General features: G+C 35.3%; 1 protein-coding gene across 1 annotated transcript in view; it reads left to right on the top strand.

Annotated features, from left to right (window-relative positions):
* The window catches only part of cfi (complement factor I), a 38,313-nt gene that overhangs the window by 6,303 nt on the left and 15,023 nt on the right, over positions 1-16,987 (top strand). The window contains exon 2 of the mRNA XM_056448971.1: positions 10,458-11,256. Within this exon, the coding sequence (XP_056304946.1) occupies positions 10,458-11,256 (799 nt within the window). The remainder of the gene's footprint in view (positions 1-10,457; positions 11,257-16,987) is intronic.

Raw genomic sequence — 16,987 nt, 5'->3', positions numbered from 1 at the left:
TATTTACGAGACGTAAACTGAGAATTACTAGTAAAAGTCAGAATGGCGAGATGTAAACTGAGAATAACGAGGAAAATATTATTTAAGAGACGTAAACTGAGAATTACGAGGAAAATATTATTTACGAGACGTAAACTCAGAATTACTAGTAAAAGTCAGAATGGCGAGACGTAAACTGAGAATAACGAGGAAAATATTATTTACGAGACGTAAACTGAGAATAACGAGGAAAATATTATTTACGAGACGTAAACTGAGAATAACGAGGAAAATATTATTTACGAGGAGTAAACTGAGAATTACGAGGAAAGTATTATTTACGAGACGTAAACTCAGAATTACTAGTAAAAGTCAGAATGGCGAGACGTAAACTCAGAATTACGAAGAAAATATTATTTACGAGACGTAAACTGAGAATTATGAGGAAAATATTATTTACGAGACGTAAACTCAGAATTACTAGTAAAAGTCAGAATGGCGTGACGTAAACTCAGAATTACGAAGAAAATATTATTTACGAGACGTAAACTGAGAATAACGAGGAAAATATTATTTACGAGACGTAAACTGAGAATTATGAGGAAAATATTATTTACGAGACGTAAACTGAGAATTACTAGTAAAAGTCAGAATGGCGAGATGTAAACTGAGAATAACGAGGAAAATATTATTTACGAGACGTAAACTGAGAATTACGAAGAAAATATTATTTACTAGACGTAAACTGAGAATTATGAGGAAAATATTATTTACGAGACGTAAACTGAGAATAACGAGGAAAATATTATTTACGAGACGTAAACTGAGAATTATGAGGAAAATATTATTTACGAGACGTAAACTGAGAATTACTAGTAAAAGTCAGAATGGCGAGACGTAAACTGAGAATAACGAGGAAAATATTATTTACGAGACGTAAACTGAGAATTATGAGGAAAATATTATTTACGAGACGTAAACTGAGAATTACTAGTAAAAGTCAGAATGGCGAGACGTAAATTCAGAATAACGAAGAAAATATTATTTACGAGACGCAAACTGAGAATTACGAAGAAAATATTATTTACTAGACGTAAACTGAGAATTATGAGGAAAATATTATTTACGAGACGTAAACTGAGAATTACTAGTAAAAGTCAGAATGGCGAGACGTAAATTCAGAATAACGAAGAAAATATTATTTACGAGACGCAAACTGAGAATTACGAAGAAAATATTATTTACGAGACGTAAACTGAGAATAACGAGGAAAATATTATTTACGAGACGTAAACTGAGAATTATGAGGAAAATATTATTTACGAGACGTAAACTGAGAATTACTAGTAAAAGTCAGAATGGCGAGATGTAAACTGAGAATAACGAGGAAAATATTATTTAAGAGACGTAAACTGAGAATTACGAGGAAAATATTATTTACGAGACGTAAACTCAGAATTACTAGTAAAAGTCAGAATGGCGAGACGTAAACTGAGAATAACGAGGAAAATATTATTTACGAGACGTAAACTGAGAATAACGAGGAAAAATATTATTTACGAGACGTAAACTGAGAATAACGAGGAAAATATTATTTACGAGGAGTAAACTGAGAATTACGAGGAAAGTATTATTTACGAGACGTAAACTCAGAATTACTAGTAAAAGTCAGAATGGCGAGACGTAAACTCAGAATTACGAAGAAAATATTATTTACGAGACGTAAACTGAGAATTATGAGGAAAATATTATTTACGAGACGTAAACTCAGAATTACTAGTAAAAGTCAGAATGGTGTGACGTAAACTCAGAATTACGAAGAAAATATTATTTACGAGACGTAAACTGAGAATAACGAGGAAAATATTATTTACGAGACGTAAACTGAGAATTATGAGGAAAATATTATTTACGAGACGTAAACTGAGAATTACTAGTAAAAGTCAGAATGGCGAGATGTAAACTGAGAATAACGAGGAAAATATTATTTACGAGACGTAAACTGAGAATTATGAGGAAAATATTATTTACGAGACGTAAACTCAGAATTACAAGTAAAAGTCAGAATGGTGAGACGTAAACTGAGAATTACGAGGAAAATATTATTTACGAGACGTAAACTGAGAATTACGAGGAAAATATTATTTACGAGACGTAAATTGAGAATAACGAGGAAAATATTATTTACGAGACGTAAACTGAGAATAACGAGGAAAATATTATTTACGAGACGTAAACTGAGAATAACGAGGAAAATATTATTTACGAGACGTAAACTCAGAATTACTAGTAAAAGTCAGAATGGCGAGACGTAAACTGAGATACAAGAGGAAAATATTATTTACGAGACGTAAACTCAGAATTACGAGGAAAATATTATTTACGAGACGTAAACTGAGAATAACGAGGAAAATATTATTTACAAGACGTAAACTGAGAATAACGAGGAAAATATTATTTACGAGACGTAAACTGAGAATTACGAGGAAAATATTATTTACGAGACGTAAACTGAGAATAACGAGGAAAATATTATTTACAAGACGTAAACTGAGAATAACGAGGAAAATATTATTTACGAGACGTAAACTGAGAATAACGAGGAAAATATTATTTACAAGACGTAAATTGAGAATAACGAGGAAAATATTATTTACAAGACGTAAATTGAGAATAACGAGGAAAATATTATTTACGAGACGTAAACTGAGAATAACGAGGAAAATATTATTTACAAGACGTAAACTGAGAATAACGAGGAAAATATTATTTACAAGACGTAAACTGAGAATAACGAGGAAAATATTATTTACGAGACGTAAACTGAGAATAAGGAGGAAAATATTATTTACAAGACGTAAATTGAGAATAACGAGGAAAATATTATTTACGAGACGTAAACTGAGAATAACGAGGAAAATATTATTTACGAGACGTAAACTGAGAATAACGAGGAAAATATTATTTACGAGACGTAAACTCAGAATTACTAGTAAAAGTCAGAATGGCGAGACGTAAACTGAGATACAAGAGGAAAATATTATTTACGAGATGTAAACTGAGAATAACGAGGAAAATATTATTTACGAGACGTAAACTGAGAATAACGAGGAAAATATTATTTACAAGACGTAAACTGAGAATTACGAGGAAAATATTATTTACGAGACGTAAACTGAGAATAACGAGGAAAATATTATTTACGAGACGTAAACTCAGAATTATGAGGAAAATATTATTTACTAGACGTAAACTGAGAATAACGAGGAAAATATTATTTACGAGACGTAAACTGAGAATTATGAGGAAAATATTATTTACGAGACGTAAACTGAGAATTACTAGTAAAAGTCAGAATGGCGAGACGTAATTCAGAATAACGAAGAAAATATTATTTACGAGACGCAAACTGAGAATTACGAAGAAAATATTATTTACGAGACGTAAACTGAGAATAACGAGGAAAATATTATTTACGAGACGTAAACTGAGAATTACTAGTAAAAGTCAGAATGGCGAGATGTAAACTGAGAATTACGAGGAAAATATTATTTACGAGACGTAAACTGAGAATAACGAGGAAAATATTAGTTACGAGACGTAAACTGAGAATTACGAGGAAAATATTATTTACGAGACGTAAACTCAGAATTATGAGGAAAATATTATTTACGAGATGTAAACTCAGAATTACTAGTAGAAGTCAGAATGGCGAGACGTAAACTGAGAATAACGAGGAAAATATTATTTACGAGACGTAAACTGAGAATTATGAGGAAAATATTATTTACGAGACGTAAACTCAGAATTATGAGGAAAATATTATTTACTAGACGTAAACTGAGAATAACGAGGAAAATATTATTTACGAGATGTAAACTCAGAATTACTAGTAGAAGTCAGAATGGCGAGACGTAAACTGAGAATAACGAGGAAAATATTATTTACGAGACGTAAACTGAGAATTATGAGGAAAATATTATTTACGAGACGTAAACTGAGAATTACTAGTAAAAGTCAGAATGGCAAGACGTAAATTCAGAATAACGAAGAAAATATTATTTACGAGACGCAAACTGAGAATTACGAAGAAAATATTATTTACGAGACGTAAACTGAGAATAACGAGGAAAATATTATTTACGAGACGTAAACTGAGAATTATGAGGAAAATATTATTTACGAGACGTAAACTGAGAATTACTAGTAAAAGTCAGAATGGCGAGACGTAAATTCAGAATAACGAAGAAAATATTATTTACGAGACGCAAACTGAGAATTACGAAGAAAATATTATTTACGAGACGTAAACTGAGAATTACGAGGAAAATATTATTTACGAGACGTAAACTGAGAATTATGAGGAAAATATTATTTACGAGACGTAAACTGAGAATTACTAGTAAAAGTCAGAATGGCGAGATGTAAACTGAGAATAACGAGGAAAATATTATTTACGAGACGTAAACTGAGAATTACGAGGAAAATATTATTTACGAGACGTAAACTCAGAATTACTAGTAAAAGTCAGAATGGCGAGACGTAAACTGAGAATAACGAGGAAAATATTATTTACGAGACGTAAACTGAGAATAACGAGGAAAATATTATTTACGAGACGTAAACTGAGAATAACGAGGAAAATATTATTTACGAGGAGTAAACTCAGAATTACGAGGAAAATATTATTTACGAGACGTAAACTGAGAATTACGAGGAAAGTATTATTTACGAGACGTAAACTCAGAATTACTAGTAAAAGTCAGAATGGCGAGACGTAAACTCAGAATTACGAAGAAAATATTATTTACGAGACGTAAACTGAGAATTATGAGGAAAATATTATTTACGAGACGTAAACTCAGAATTATGAGGAAAATATTATTTACTAGACGTAAACTGAGAATAACGAGGAAAATATTATTTACGAGACGTAAACTGAGAATTATGAGGAAAATATTATTTACGAGACGTAAACTGAGAATTACTAGTAAAAGTCAGAATGGCGAGACGTAAATTCAGAATAACGAAGAAAATATTATTTACGAGACGCAAACTGAGAATTACGAAGAAAATATTATTTACGAGACGTAAACTGAGAATAACGAGGAAAATATTATTTACGAGACGTAAACTGAGAATTACTAGTAAAAGTCAGAATGGCGAGATGTAAACTGAGAATTACGAGGAAAATATTATTTACGAGACGTAAACTGAGAATAACGAGGAAAATATTATTTACGAGACGTAAACTGAGAATTACGAGGAAAATATTATTTACGAGACGTAAACTCAGAATTATGAGGAAAATATTATTTACGAGATGTAAACTCAGAATTACTAGTAGAAGTCAGAATGGCGAGACGTAAACTGAGAATAACGAGGAAAATATTATTTACGAGACGTAAACTGAGAATTATGAGGAAAATATTATTTACGAGACGTAAACTCAGAATTATGAGGAAAATATTATTTACTAGACGTAAACTGAGAATAACGAGGAAAATATTATTTACGAGATGTAAACTCAGAATTACTAGTAGAAGTCAGAATGGCGAGACGTAAACTGAGAATAACGAGGAAAATATTATTTACGAGACGTAAACTGAGAATTATGAGGAAAATATTATTTACGAGACGTAAACTGAGAATTACTAGTAAAAGTCAGAATGGCGAGACGTAAATTCAGAATAACGAAGAAAATATTATTTACGAGACGCAAACTGAGAATTACGAAGAAAATATTATTTACGAGACGTAAACTGAGAATAACGAGGAAAATATTATTTACGAGACGTAAACTGAGAATTATGAGGAAAATATTATTTACGAGACGTAAACTGAGAATTACTAGTAAAAGTCAGAATGGCGAGACGTAAATTCAGAATAACGAAGAAAATATTATTTACGAGACGCAAACTGAGAATTACGAAGAAAATATTATTTACGAGACGTAAACTGAGAATTACGAGGAAAATATTATTTACGAGACGTAAACTGAGAATTATGAGGAAAATATTATTTACGAGACGTAAACTGAGAATTACTAGTAAAAGTCAGAATGGCGAGATGTAAACTGAGAATAACGAGGAAAATATTATTTACGAGACGTAAACTGAGAATTACGAGGAAAATATTATTTACGAGACGTAAACTCAGAATTACTAGTAAAAGTCAGAATGGCGAGACGTAAACTGAGAATAACGAGGAAAATATTATTTACGAGACGTAAACTGAGAATAACGAGGAAAATATTATTTACGAGACGTAAACTGAGAATAACGAGGAAAATATTATTTACGAGGAGTAAACTCAGAATTACGAGGAAAATATTATTTACGAGACGTAAACTGAGAATTACGAGGAAAGTATTATTTACGAGACGTAAACTCAGAATTACTAGTAAAAGTCAGAATGGCGAGACGTAAACTCAGAATTACGAAGAAAATATTATTTACGAGACGTAAACTGAGAATTATGAGGAAAATATTATTTACGAGACGTAAACTCAGAATTACTAGTAAAAGTCAGAATGGCGAGACGTAAACTCAGAATTACGAAGAAAATATTATTTACGAGACGTAAACTGAGAATAACGAGGAAAATATTATTTACGAGACGTAAACTGAGAATTATGAGGAAAATATTATTTACGAGACGTAAACTGAGAATTACTAGTAAAAGTCAGAATGGCGAGATGTAAACTGAGAATAACGAGGAAAATATTATTTACGAGACGTAAACTGAGAATTATGAGGAAAATAATATTTACGAGACGTAAACTCAGAATTACAAGTAAAAGTCAGAATGGTGAGACGTAAACTGAGATTTACGAGGAAAATATTATTTACGAGACGTAAACTGAGAATTACGAGGAAAATATTATTTACGAGACGTAAATTGAGAATAACGAGGAAAATATTATTTACGAGACGTAAACTGAGAATAACGAGGAAAATATTATTTACGAGACGTAAACTGAGAATAACGAGGAAAATATTATTTACGAGACGTAAACTCAGAATTACTAGTAAAAGTCAGAATGGCGAGACGTAAACTGAGATACAAGAGGAAAATATTATTTACGAGACGTAAACTCAGAATTACGAGGAAAATATTATTTACGAGACGTAAACTGAGAATAACGAGGAAAATATTATTTACAAGACGTAAACTGAGAATTACGAGGAAAATATTATTTACGAGACGTAAACTGAGAATAACGAGGAAAATATTATTTACAAGACGTAAACTGAGAATAACGAGGAAAATATTATTTACGAGACGTAAACTGAGAATAACGAGGAAAATATTATTTACAAGACGTAAATTGAGAATAACGAGGAAAATATTATTTACAAGACGTAAACTGAGAATAACGAGGAAAATATTATTTACAAGACGTAAATTGAGAATAACGAGGAAAATATTATTTACGAGACGTAAACTGAGAATAACGAGGAAAATATTATTTACGAGACGTAAACTGAGAATAACGAGGAAAATATTATTTACGAGACGTAAACTCAGAATTACTAGTAAAAGTCAGAATGGCGAGACGTAAACTGAGATACAAGAGGAAAATATTATTTACGAGATGTAAACTGAGAATTATGAGGAAAATATTATTTACGAGACGTAAACTCAGAATTTCTAGTAAAAGTCAGAATGGCGAGACCTAAATTCAGAATTACGAGGTAGATGTTATTTACGAGACGTAAACTCAGAATTACAAGTAAAAGTCAGAATGGCGAGACGTAAACTCAGAATTGCAAGGAAAATATTATTTACGAGACACAAATAACATCTTCCTCATAATTCTGAATTTATGAGACATAAACAAGTAAAAGTCAGAATGGCGAGACGTAAACTGACATTTACGAGGAAAATATTATTTACGAGACGTGAACTCAGAATTACAAGTAAAAGTCAAAATGGTGAGACGTAAACCGAGAATAAGTAGTAAAAGTCAGAATGGCGAGACGTAAACTGAGAATAATGAGGAAAATATTATTTGCAAGACGTAAACTCAGAATTACTAGTAAAAGTCAGAATGGCGAGACGTAAATTCAGAATTACGAGGAAAATTTTATTTACGAGACGTAAATTCAGAATTACGAGGAAGATATTATTTGTGAGACGTATAAATGTCTCAAAATGGCGAGACATAAACTGAGAATTACAAGAAAAATGTCAGAATTGTGAAACGTAAACTAAGAATTACGAGGAAACTTATGTTATTTGCAAGATGTGACCTCAGAATTACAAGAAAAAGTCACAATTTAGAGACGGAAACTGAGAATTACAAGAAAAGTCTGTATTTGCGGAAGGAAAATTGCAAGAAACAAAAAGTTAAAATCAGAAGACATAAACTTAGAAATACGAGGGAAAAAGTCAAAATTGTGAGGCATAAACTTAAAATTATAAGAAAAGTCAGAATAATGCGATCTAAACTCAGAAAATATTGAAATTGCGAGACAAACTTAGAATTGTGATTAATAAGGTGTAAATTGTGAGACGTAAACTCAGAATTACGAGGAAAATGTAATAATTAGCAAGATGTAAAAATCGTGTAACTTACACAGAATTACGAGGAAAAAAGTAAGTAAAAATTGAGGTGTAAACTGAAAATAACGAAGAAAAAGTTAACGTTGTGAGACGGAAACTCAGATTTACAAGAAAAGTCAGAATTATAAGATTCATTCATTCATTTTCTTTTCGGCTTAGTCCCTTTTAGTAATCTTTAGTAATCTTTAGTAATCGCCACAGCGGAATGAACCGCCAACTTATTCAGCACATTTTTTTAAACAGCGGATGCCCTTCCAGCTGCCACCTATCACTGGGAAAAGAATTCTGAGATGTAAACTCAAATTACAAGGAAAAAAGGAAAAATCATGAGACAAACTCAGAATTACAAGAAGAGACATAAACAGATATGAGGAATGTTTTTATTTGTGAGAGGTAAACTCCGAATTTTAAGAAAAAAAGTCAGAATTTCAAGAATGAAACTAAGAAATTACCCAAAACAGTAAAAATCACAAGACATAAACTCAGAATTACAAAGAAAAACAATGATTTGCGAGATGTAAACAGAATTACGAGAAAAAACTCTGAATTCTGAACTGTAAACTAAAAATTACCAAGAAAAAAGTAAAAGTCATGAGATGTAAACTCGAGGATTACAAGAAAAAAAAGTCAGAAGTGCAAAAGATAAACTCAGAATTACAACAAAAATATAAAAATATGGAGATGTAAACTGAGAATTACACGGAAAATATGTATTTGCTTGAAGTAAACTCAGAATTACAAGAAAAAAGTAAAAAACACAAGACGTAAACTCAGAAATACGAGGGAAAAAAGTCAAAATTGCGAGACCTAAACTCAGACTTACAAGAAAAGTCAGAATTATGAAACATAAACTCAGAATTATAAGGATAAAAATTATTTGCAAGACGTAAACTAAAAATTAAAAAAGATAAAAAGTAAAAATTGTGACAGGTAAACTCCAGAATTTGAAGATAAAAGTCAATATTGCGAGATGTAAACTCAGAATTACAAAAAAAAAAGTAAAAAAAAAAAAAATTCACAAAATGAAAACTCAGAATTACAAAATAAAATAGATTAGCGAGATGTAAACACAGAATTATGAGGAGACAAGTCAGAATTGAGAAACATAAACAGAATCACGAGGAAAAAAGAAAAAGTCATGAGATGTAAACTCGAGGATTACAAGGGAAAATGTCAGAAGTGCAAACGTAAATTAAGAATTACGAGGAACTTCTCACTAATACATATTTCTCTTGTAATTCTTAGTTTACATCTCAATTTTTCTTTTTTTTTGTAATTTGCAAGTTTACATCTTGCAAATAAAATACATTTCCTCAGAATTCCTAATTTACATTTTGCACTTCTGACATTTGTCCTTGTAACTCTCGAGTTTACATCTCATGATTTTTACTGTTTCCCTCGTAATTCTCACTTTACGTTTTACAGTTCCACCAATCTCACAGTTTTTTTCCCTTGTAAATCTGAGTTTGTCTCGCAATTTTGACTTTTTCCTCGTATTTCTGAGTAAACTGAGATTTACAAAAACAGTAAAAATCACAAGATGTAAACTCAGAATTATGAGCAAAAAAGTCAAAATTGCGAGACCTAAACTCAGATTCACAAGAAAAGTCAGAATTATGAGATGCAAACAAAAAAATCTGAAAAATGTTTTTATTGCGAGACAAACTTAAAATTGTGATTAAAAAGGTGTGAATTGTGAGACGTAAACTCAGAATTACAAGACAAAAAGTTATAATTTGCAAGACAAAGTCCGGAAAAAGTCAACAATCGTGAGACGTACACGAAGAATAACGATGGAAAAAGTCCAAACTGCACAGTGTAAACTGAGAATAACAAGGAAAAAGTAAAAACGGCGAGATGTAATCTCAGAACTACAGTTGTGAATTGTACATTTATTTCTACTGTTTTAGAGTCTGGAGAAAGCAGAACCCATCACAACTCAGCAGAAACAAGACGTCACCAAACCTAAAATTCCTCCAGAAGCAAATCCAGAAGCCATCATTGAACAAACATCAGATCCAAATTTGGAGAAAGGTGCAGACATACTTTCTGTGCCAAACCCAGGATCAGAAGCAGATCAAAGTCCAGACTCACTTTCTGAGCCAAAACTAGAATCAGATGCAGATCAAAGTCCGGATGCTGTTTTGGAGAAGAAAAATCCTTCAGATGTAAAGGAAACAATAGATTCAGATATCAAGAGTACAACAGCAAGTCTGAACACAGACTCGACCAATACACCTGAAAAAGGACAAGCAAAGCCCAAAGAAACTGGAACCAAATCCCCAAAATCTGAGGATGCCAAATCCCTAAAATCTGAGGATGCCAAATCCCCAAAATCTGAGGATGCCAAATCCCCAAAATCTGAGGATACCAAATCCCCAAAATCTGAGGATGCCAAATCCCCAAAATCTGAGGATACCAAATCCCCAAAATCTGGCCCCAAACTCACAAAAGAGGATGTTTTCTGGGGTCCACCCCAATGTGAGCAGCAGAACTACACCCGTCTGTCCTGCTCGAAAGTGTTCTGTCCGCCCTGGAGGAGGTGTATAGCGGGAGTGTGTGTGTGTCAGATGCCGTATAAGTGTCCTCGGCAGGACACGCGCGCGTGCACACAGGACGGAGCCGAGTTTTACTCCATGTGTCAGACCAACGCCATCGCCTGCAGAGCCAACAAACCCACTTTCTCCCACTTCAGCAGAACCTGCAAAAGTAAGACGGCAACACTCATGAAAACAAAGCTAAAGATATTGATGTTGTTAGCTCACAGTGCTAGTGTCATGCTGAACAGCTCATCTGTGTGTGTCATTAAGAACAAAAAAAAAGACTTTGTCCTTGTAATCTTTAATTGAAATCTGAAAGTGCACTTCCTGTTTGTTTTGAGTTCAATTCTCAGATTAGGGCTGTTTCTCAATTCCACGAACACAGATCAGACTTGTGTTCTTGTGGAGACCGGTATCCTCGGGAGAGCACGAGAACAGAGAACGCGTCCGGTGAGGAATGAGATGCTGCGTTCTTCCTGATGGTCACGTGACCTTCACGCATTTATTAATGGAAAATTACTTAAACATTACAGCATTCATACAACGATTTATTGTTTTCCCCTTTTCCAAATATACTCTCTGCATAAAAACAGTATAAATATACGTTGCACACTATAAACAAAACAGATTTTAACAGGATTTTCAGCAAACAAACACCCTTAATGTGTTCATTCCTTTATTAAGATGTCCAGGGTAATGTTTATATTCACCGTGTCATTCAGGGAAACTCCTGAGGTAAATCAGTGATATCTCTGAACTTTAATAATAAACCTATATAAATGCTGCGCTTCACACCTCAGGTCGCAATGACTTCTGAGACTTCTAGTGCGAGATCAGTGCTCAAGTCTGCATCGGTGCGTCCTCGATATCATGAACTCATCCGGGAAGTTTCAGGTGTCCTCCGTACTTGCAGTCTTGAAATGAACTTTGGCAGATGATGATGACGTTACAGGAGAACCAAGCGGCAACCTCCCGCTCTCCCTCGGGAGGCCAATACGGAAGTAACTGAAACTGCAATTCATCAAAATTCTGCTAGTCCTGGCTCCATAATAGAGCAAGGTGCAATTGAGCCCACTGTTAGAATGGCCAACTTTACAGCAGAAATAAAGGTGTTTACAGCCTGGTACAAAGAACGATTTTGGTTCATATAGCTATTATTACCCTCCATGACAACTGTGAGGGGGGTGAATTTTTTTATAACTCATCCGTTTCCTTTATTTTAGGCTATATTAAGTTTGCATAATTAAGGGCGTGGCCACTTGAGTGACAGCTAGGTCTCGCTGGTCGCCGTCACTTCAGCTCAGCTGAATCCGGCAGATTAGCCACTGATCTCGGCATATTCATCGTATTTTTGTGTTGTTTTATGTGGCTTTACACAGTCAGCTGCCTTTTGGACTTATTTCTTACAATTATCAGATGATATGGGATGCTGTGTGCACTTAATTGTGCTCACAAACCATTCATGTGGCCTCGTTTCCCATGTGAGTAAAGTTATATACTTGTATACCATCTCTATAAATGTGTGTGTTTTATTTAAGATCATTTATCATTAATATTTTTCTTTAGACCCGTAAAGCACTCCAGAATGTGACAGATTGATTAGCTGTAGGCTCTAGAAAAGTCATCTGAAGCGTTATCATACAGTGTTATGCTGGAGTTCATCAATAGTCTTGCATTTACTAACACACACTATATCTGAAGTGTTTGGAAGTGTTTTCCTCCTGTAGAAAAACGTCATAAGAACAATGTTTAGTGGCTCAGTGTGTTGCAGCAGTGTTTTTAAAAGTCTAAACACTTCATTGATATAGTGTACAGCCAAGCACATGTGGTCAGAACACAAACGAGTCGCAGGTAATGAAGTATTAAGCGTTTCTCCCAAAGTAAAGTCTGTCTGCCAGGTTTAAGCAAAGTGCCAGCAGGTGTCTGTAGCTCCGCCCACTCTCCGCCTCTTTGCCCTTGTTTGGTATCCCGCCGTGGGTGCGATGACGCACGAACAAAATGGCGACGGTTGGCCACGCCTACTTGTAGCTTCTTTTGCAGTGTTCAGAAACCTATGGGTGACGTCACGGATACTACGTCCATATATTTTACAGTCTATGAGGAGAACACGAGGACGCAAGACCGCTGAAGAACGCTGTGACGAGTCTCTTAGACCATCCCACTGATCGGCCGAAGCGGCCCCCATATTTGTCACGACCCGGCTCAAAGGAAATGACAAATTAAAGGGAGGACATACACAAGATGGTTTGGTACCGAAAAATATTTATTTAAACATTAAAGATTAAACAAGTGCTTACTTAAGATTAGCAAAAAGCAAATATTAACTAAAGCTAGAAAGAAACAAAACAAAACAAACAGGAGCAAAAGCACGACAAAAGCAAACACTGCTGGCTTTTTATAGAGGGCAAACCAGGTGTTTCCAATTGCACTGATGAGTCTCTGTCCTTCCCGCTTCGGCCGATCAGTGGGATGGTCTAAGAGACTCGTCACAAACGCATATTGAGAAACAGCCTAGGTCTGTCTGAGGTAGTGGGCGTGGCTAACATTCTTAACCACACCCCTCCAGCTGTCAGTTTTGACTACAGAAATAATGAGCAGGAGGAGTCTGTTAGGTTATAATGACTCTCCTCAAACCCTTTCCCCCATCTTTCTGAATAAAATGCCTACTTTAATACATCCAATCAGCTCACAGCAGAAAAAACAAGCCCCGCCCACTGTTTTCTCATTTTATATTCCGTTTCTCTAGGAACTGCGACACAATACAAAATAAAACTGGTCGCAGCTGCTGGTTGATGTGGACTTTTAGTCCTCACAAATCAAAATGAAAGTTCCCTTTCAGGTCTATAACTCTGACATTGTGTTGAAACACTTGCCAGATGACCAATCACTCTGAACAGTAAGACAACAGGCTAATGAATGCCTATGAATTGGCAGAGAAGCTTGGAGGAGCCTCTGGCAGACTTTTGCTTCAGAGCCAATTCGCACTGAAGAGAGACAGACGCTTCACATAACTCGCTGCAGAGCCACTTGAGCTCCAGGGAGGGGGAGCTTGAGCTCTCGCTCCTCCTCCTTTAAGCTGTTTTAATGTGTACACCCACCCCTAACCCCAACCCCCAGTGACATCACTCATAGAAGGGGTGCATGGAAGGAGGAGCTGGAGCTCAAGCTCCCCCTTGCTGGAGCTCAGCTCTGCCCAGGTGGCTCTGCAGTGAGCACCACGTGGGTAAGTTTCCAGCAGCTCCATCCAGTGGGGTGATGATACATTCAGCGGCGGTCAAGCTGGGCATTCTCCTGTTCCTGGGCATTTCACTGTGTGTGTTTATAAAGAAGATTAAGAAACATTATGATATATTGAGCATTAGCATCTAGTGACTTCATTATCTGTTCAGCATTAACTCTATATTAGTAGATGTTAGTAAGCAGTTTATAACTGCAGCTACAAATGCTGCATTCTTGACTTTTATAATGTGCTAAATGACTGTGTTTTCATAATTAGGAAATAATAAAAAATAATCATTAACAAAGTATTTACAAATCAGATATTTAAGAGTAGTTGGTGCAATTTTAAGATCATTCTGATAAAAAGTACATTATTAATAAACCATTCTAATTAACATTCATATATCTGATTATTCAGGCATACTAATAATTAATTTACATGTTAATAAATGCTTTATTAAGTCAACTTCATCCAGTTGTGTGAGCTAATCTAAAGTGAGGACTATTCATGCTTTATAAATCCCTAATAAATGACAATTAAAGGCTCAGTTCAATTCTAAACAGGAAAAAAGGACATAAACGACTTTATTTCTATTCATTTGAGGAAACACAAATGAATCTGCATCAAATGAAAAGTAAAGCTTTGCAATCTTAACTAAAACAAAATGACTGTGCAGTTTGGACATGGCTAAATAACTTTGTAATGGTGTATAATAATATATTGCTGAATTATGATTTATATAGTTGTATATTATTTCTAATTGTATTTTGAGACTTCTGTTATTAAACAATGTTTAAAGTTTACAGTCATTTTATTTTTTTATAATATTGCAAACATTCATTGTTCATTTGATTCTGAGCTTTTAATTATCATTTATTAGTAATTTATAAAGCATGAATAGTCCTCACTTTAGATCAGGTCACAAAGCTGCATGAAGTTGAGTTAATAAAGCATTTATTAACATACAAAGTGACCATTACTATATGCCTGGATAATAAGATATTCATTCATTCATTCATTCATTTTCTTTTCGGCTTAGTCCCTTTATTAATCTGGGGTCACCACAGCGGAATGAACCACCAACTTATCCAGCATTTGTTTTATGCAGCGGATGCCCTTCCAGCTGCAACCCATCACTGGGAAACACATACACACTTATTCACACACTCATACACTACAGACAATTTAGCCTACCCAATTCACCTGTACCGCATGTGTTTGAACTGGAAACCGGAGCACCCGGAGGAAACCCACACGAACGCAGGGAGAACATGCAAACTCCACACAGAAACACCAACTGACCCAGCCGAGGCTCAAACCAGCGACCTTCCTGCTGTGAGGCGACAGCACTACCTACTGCGTTGCCCATAATAATATATATAAATGCTAATTTGAGTAGTTTATTAATCGTTTAATAACTCATTCTGATTCTAAAAGCCACCAACTACTCTTAAATGCAACTGGTTTGTAAATAATGCAATACTTAATTTAGTAATGAGCAATCAATAAATAATAAAGGATGAAAAACAATCATTAAGCACATTATCAAGTGTGCTTATAAGTCAAGAATACAGCATTCATATCTGCAGTTATAAACTGCTTACTAACGTCTATTAATGTAGAGTTAATGCTGAACAGATACTAAAGTCACTATTTGCTGATGCTTGATAAATGATTCATCGTGTGCAGTTATTATAATGTGTTACCAAAAGGTTTACTAAGAGAGCTACGTGGTTGGCCAACGCTCATGAGCAGTTCATACTCTCACTGCATGGTCATGACTGTTGTGCCGCTACAGTCACACCTTGCACTTGCAAATGTGCAGGCCACCTCTGTGCTTCCCGCAGCGCAGCGAGCACTCGGGCAGATCTGAAGATTACAGTGGGGTTAACCTGACGGCTGACAATCCTCTGCTGCTGACAGTCTCCGGGATGTTCACGCTTTTGCCTGATCACACTCGTGACCAGATATACATCGAGGCATTGGAGGATGCATCTACTGGTGGAGCACATGTCCTGTCCCCTTCCTCCCGGGGGGTGTACAGAGAGCTTGTAGAGGAGGGCGTTGAATCTGTTGCCCAGGTGGAGACTGCAACTGCAGGCACCTCCTGCATACCTCCACCACCTGGTAGGGTATGCTAAAACCCCTTGCTTAAAGTGTGTAGAATTTTCTGCACCTCAGGGGCAAGGCCTTACATTGCTCTGAGCTTGGCCACCTCTGCACTGCACATACCTGCCTACGCTCCTGTTTTTCCCGGGAGTCTCCCGTATTTCAGACCCATCTCCCGTATTGTTCTGTCTTCCGAAAAACTCCTGAAATTCTCAACTTCAACCTCAACCCCGCACTTCACTTCACGTGCATTTTACAATCCAAATGTTGGCAGGTATGGCTCTGCATGCCATGGCCACACACCTGTGGTCCCGAGCTAAGATACATGGTCCCCTCCCCCAAGGGGACATACATGTCATACATGACCTCTGCACATCGGCTGATGATGCTCTCTGAATCAGCTGCTTTCTCCCCGGTGGAGGGCTGGGGATTATTCCCTGATTATTATTGTCATAGGCTCGGAGTGCAGCAGAGCACAGACCTCTCACGCCTCCTTCAGAATTTAGGAAGGACGTGAGGGTCAGTCTCTCCCTTTCAGCCGACGGTTTTGAGGGTGTCACTCATACAAGTT

This window comes from Danio aesculapii, chromosome 23 (assembly GCF_903798145.1).
Source record: "Danio aesculapii chromosome 23, fDanAes4.1, whole genome shotgun sequence".
Taxonomy (NCBI): domain Eukaryota; kingdom Metazoa; phylum Chordata; class Actinopteri; order Cypriniformes; family Danionidae; genus Danio; species Danio aesculapii.
Note: the sequence above shows the minus strand (reverse complement) of the source record. Positions and strands in the feature narration are given on the sequence as shown.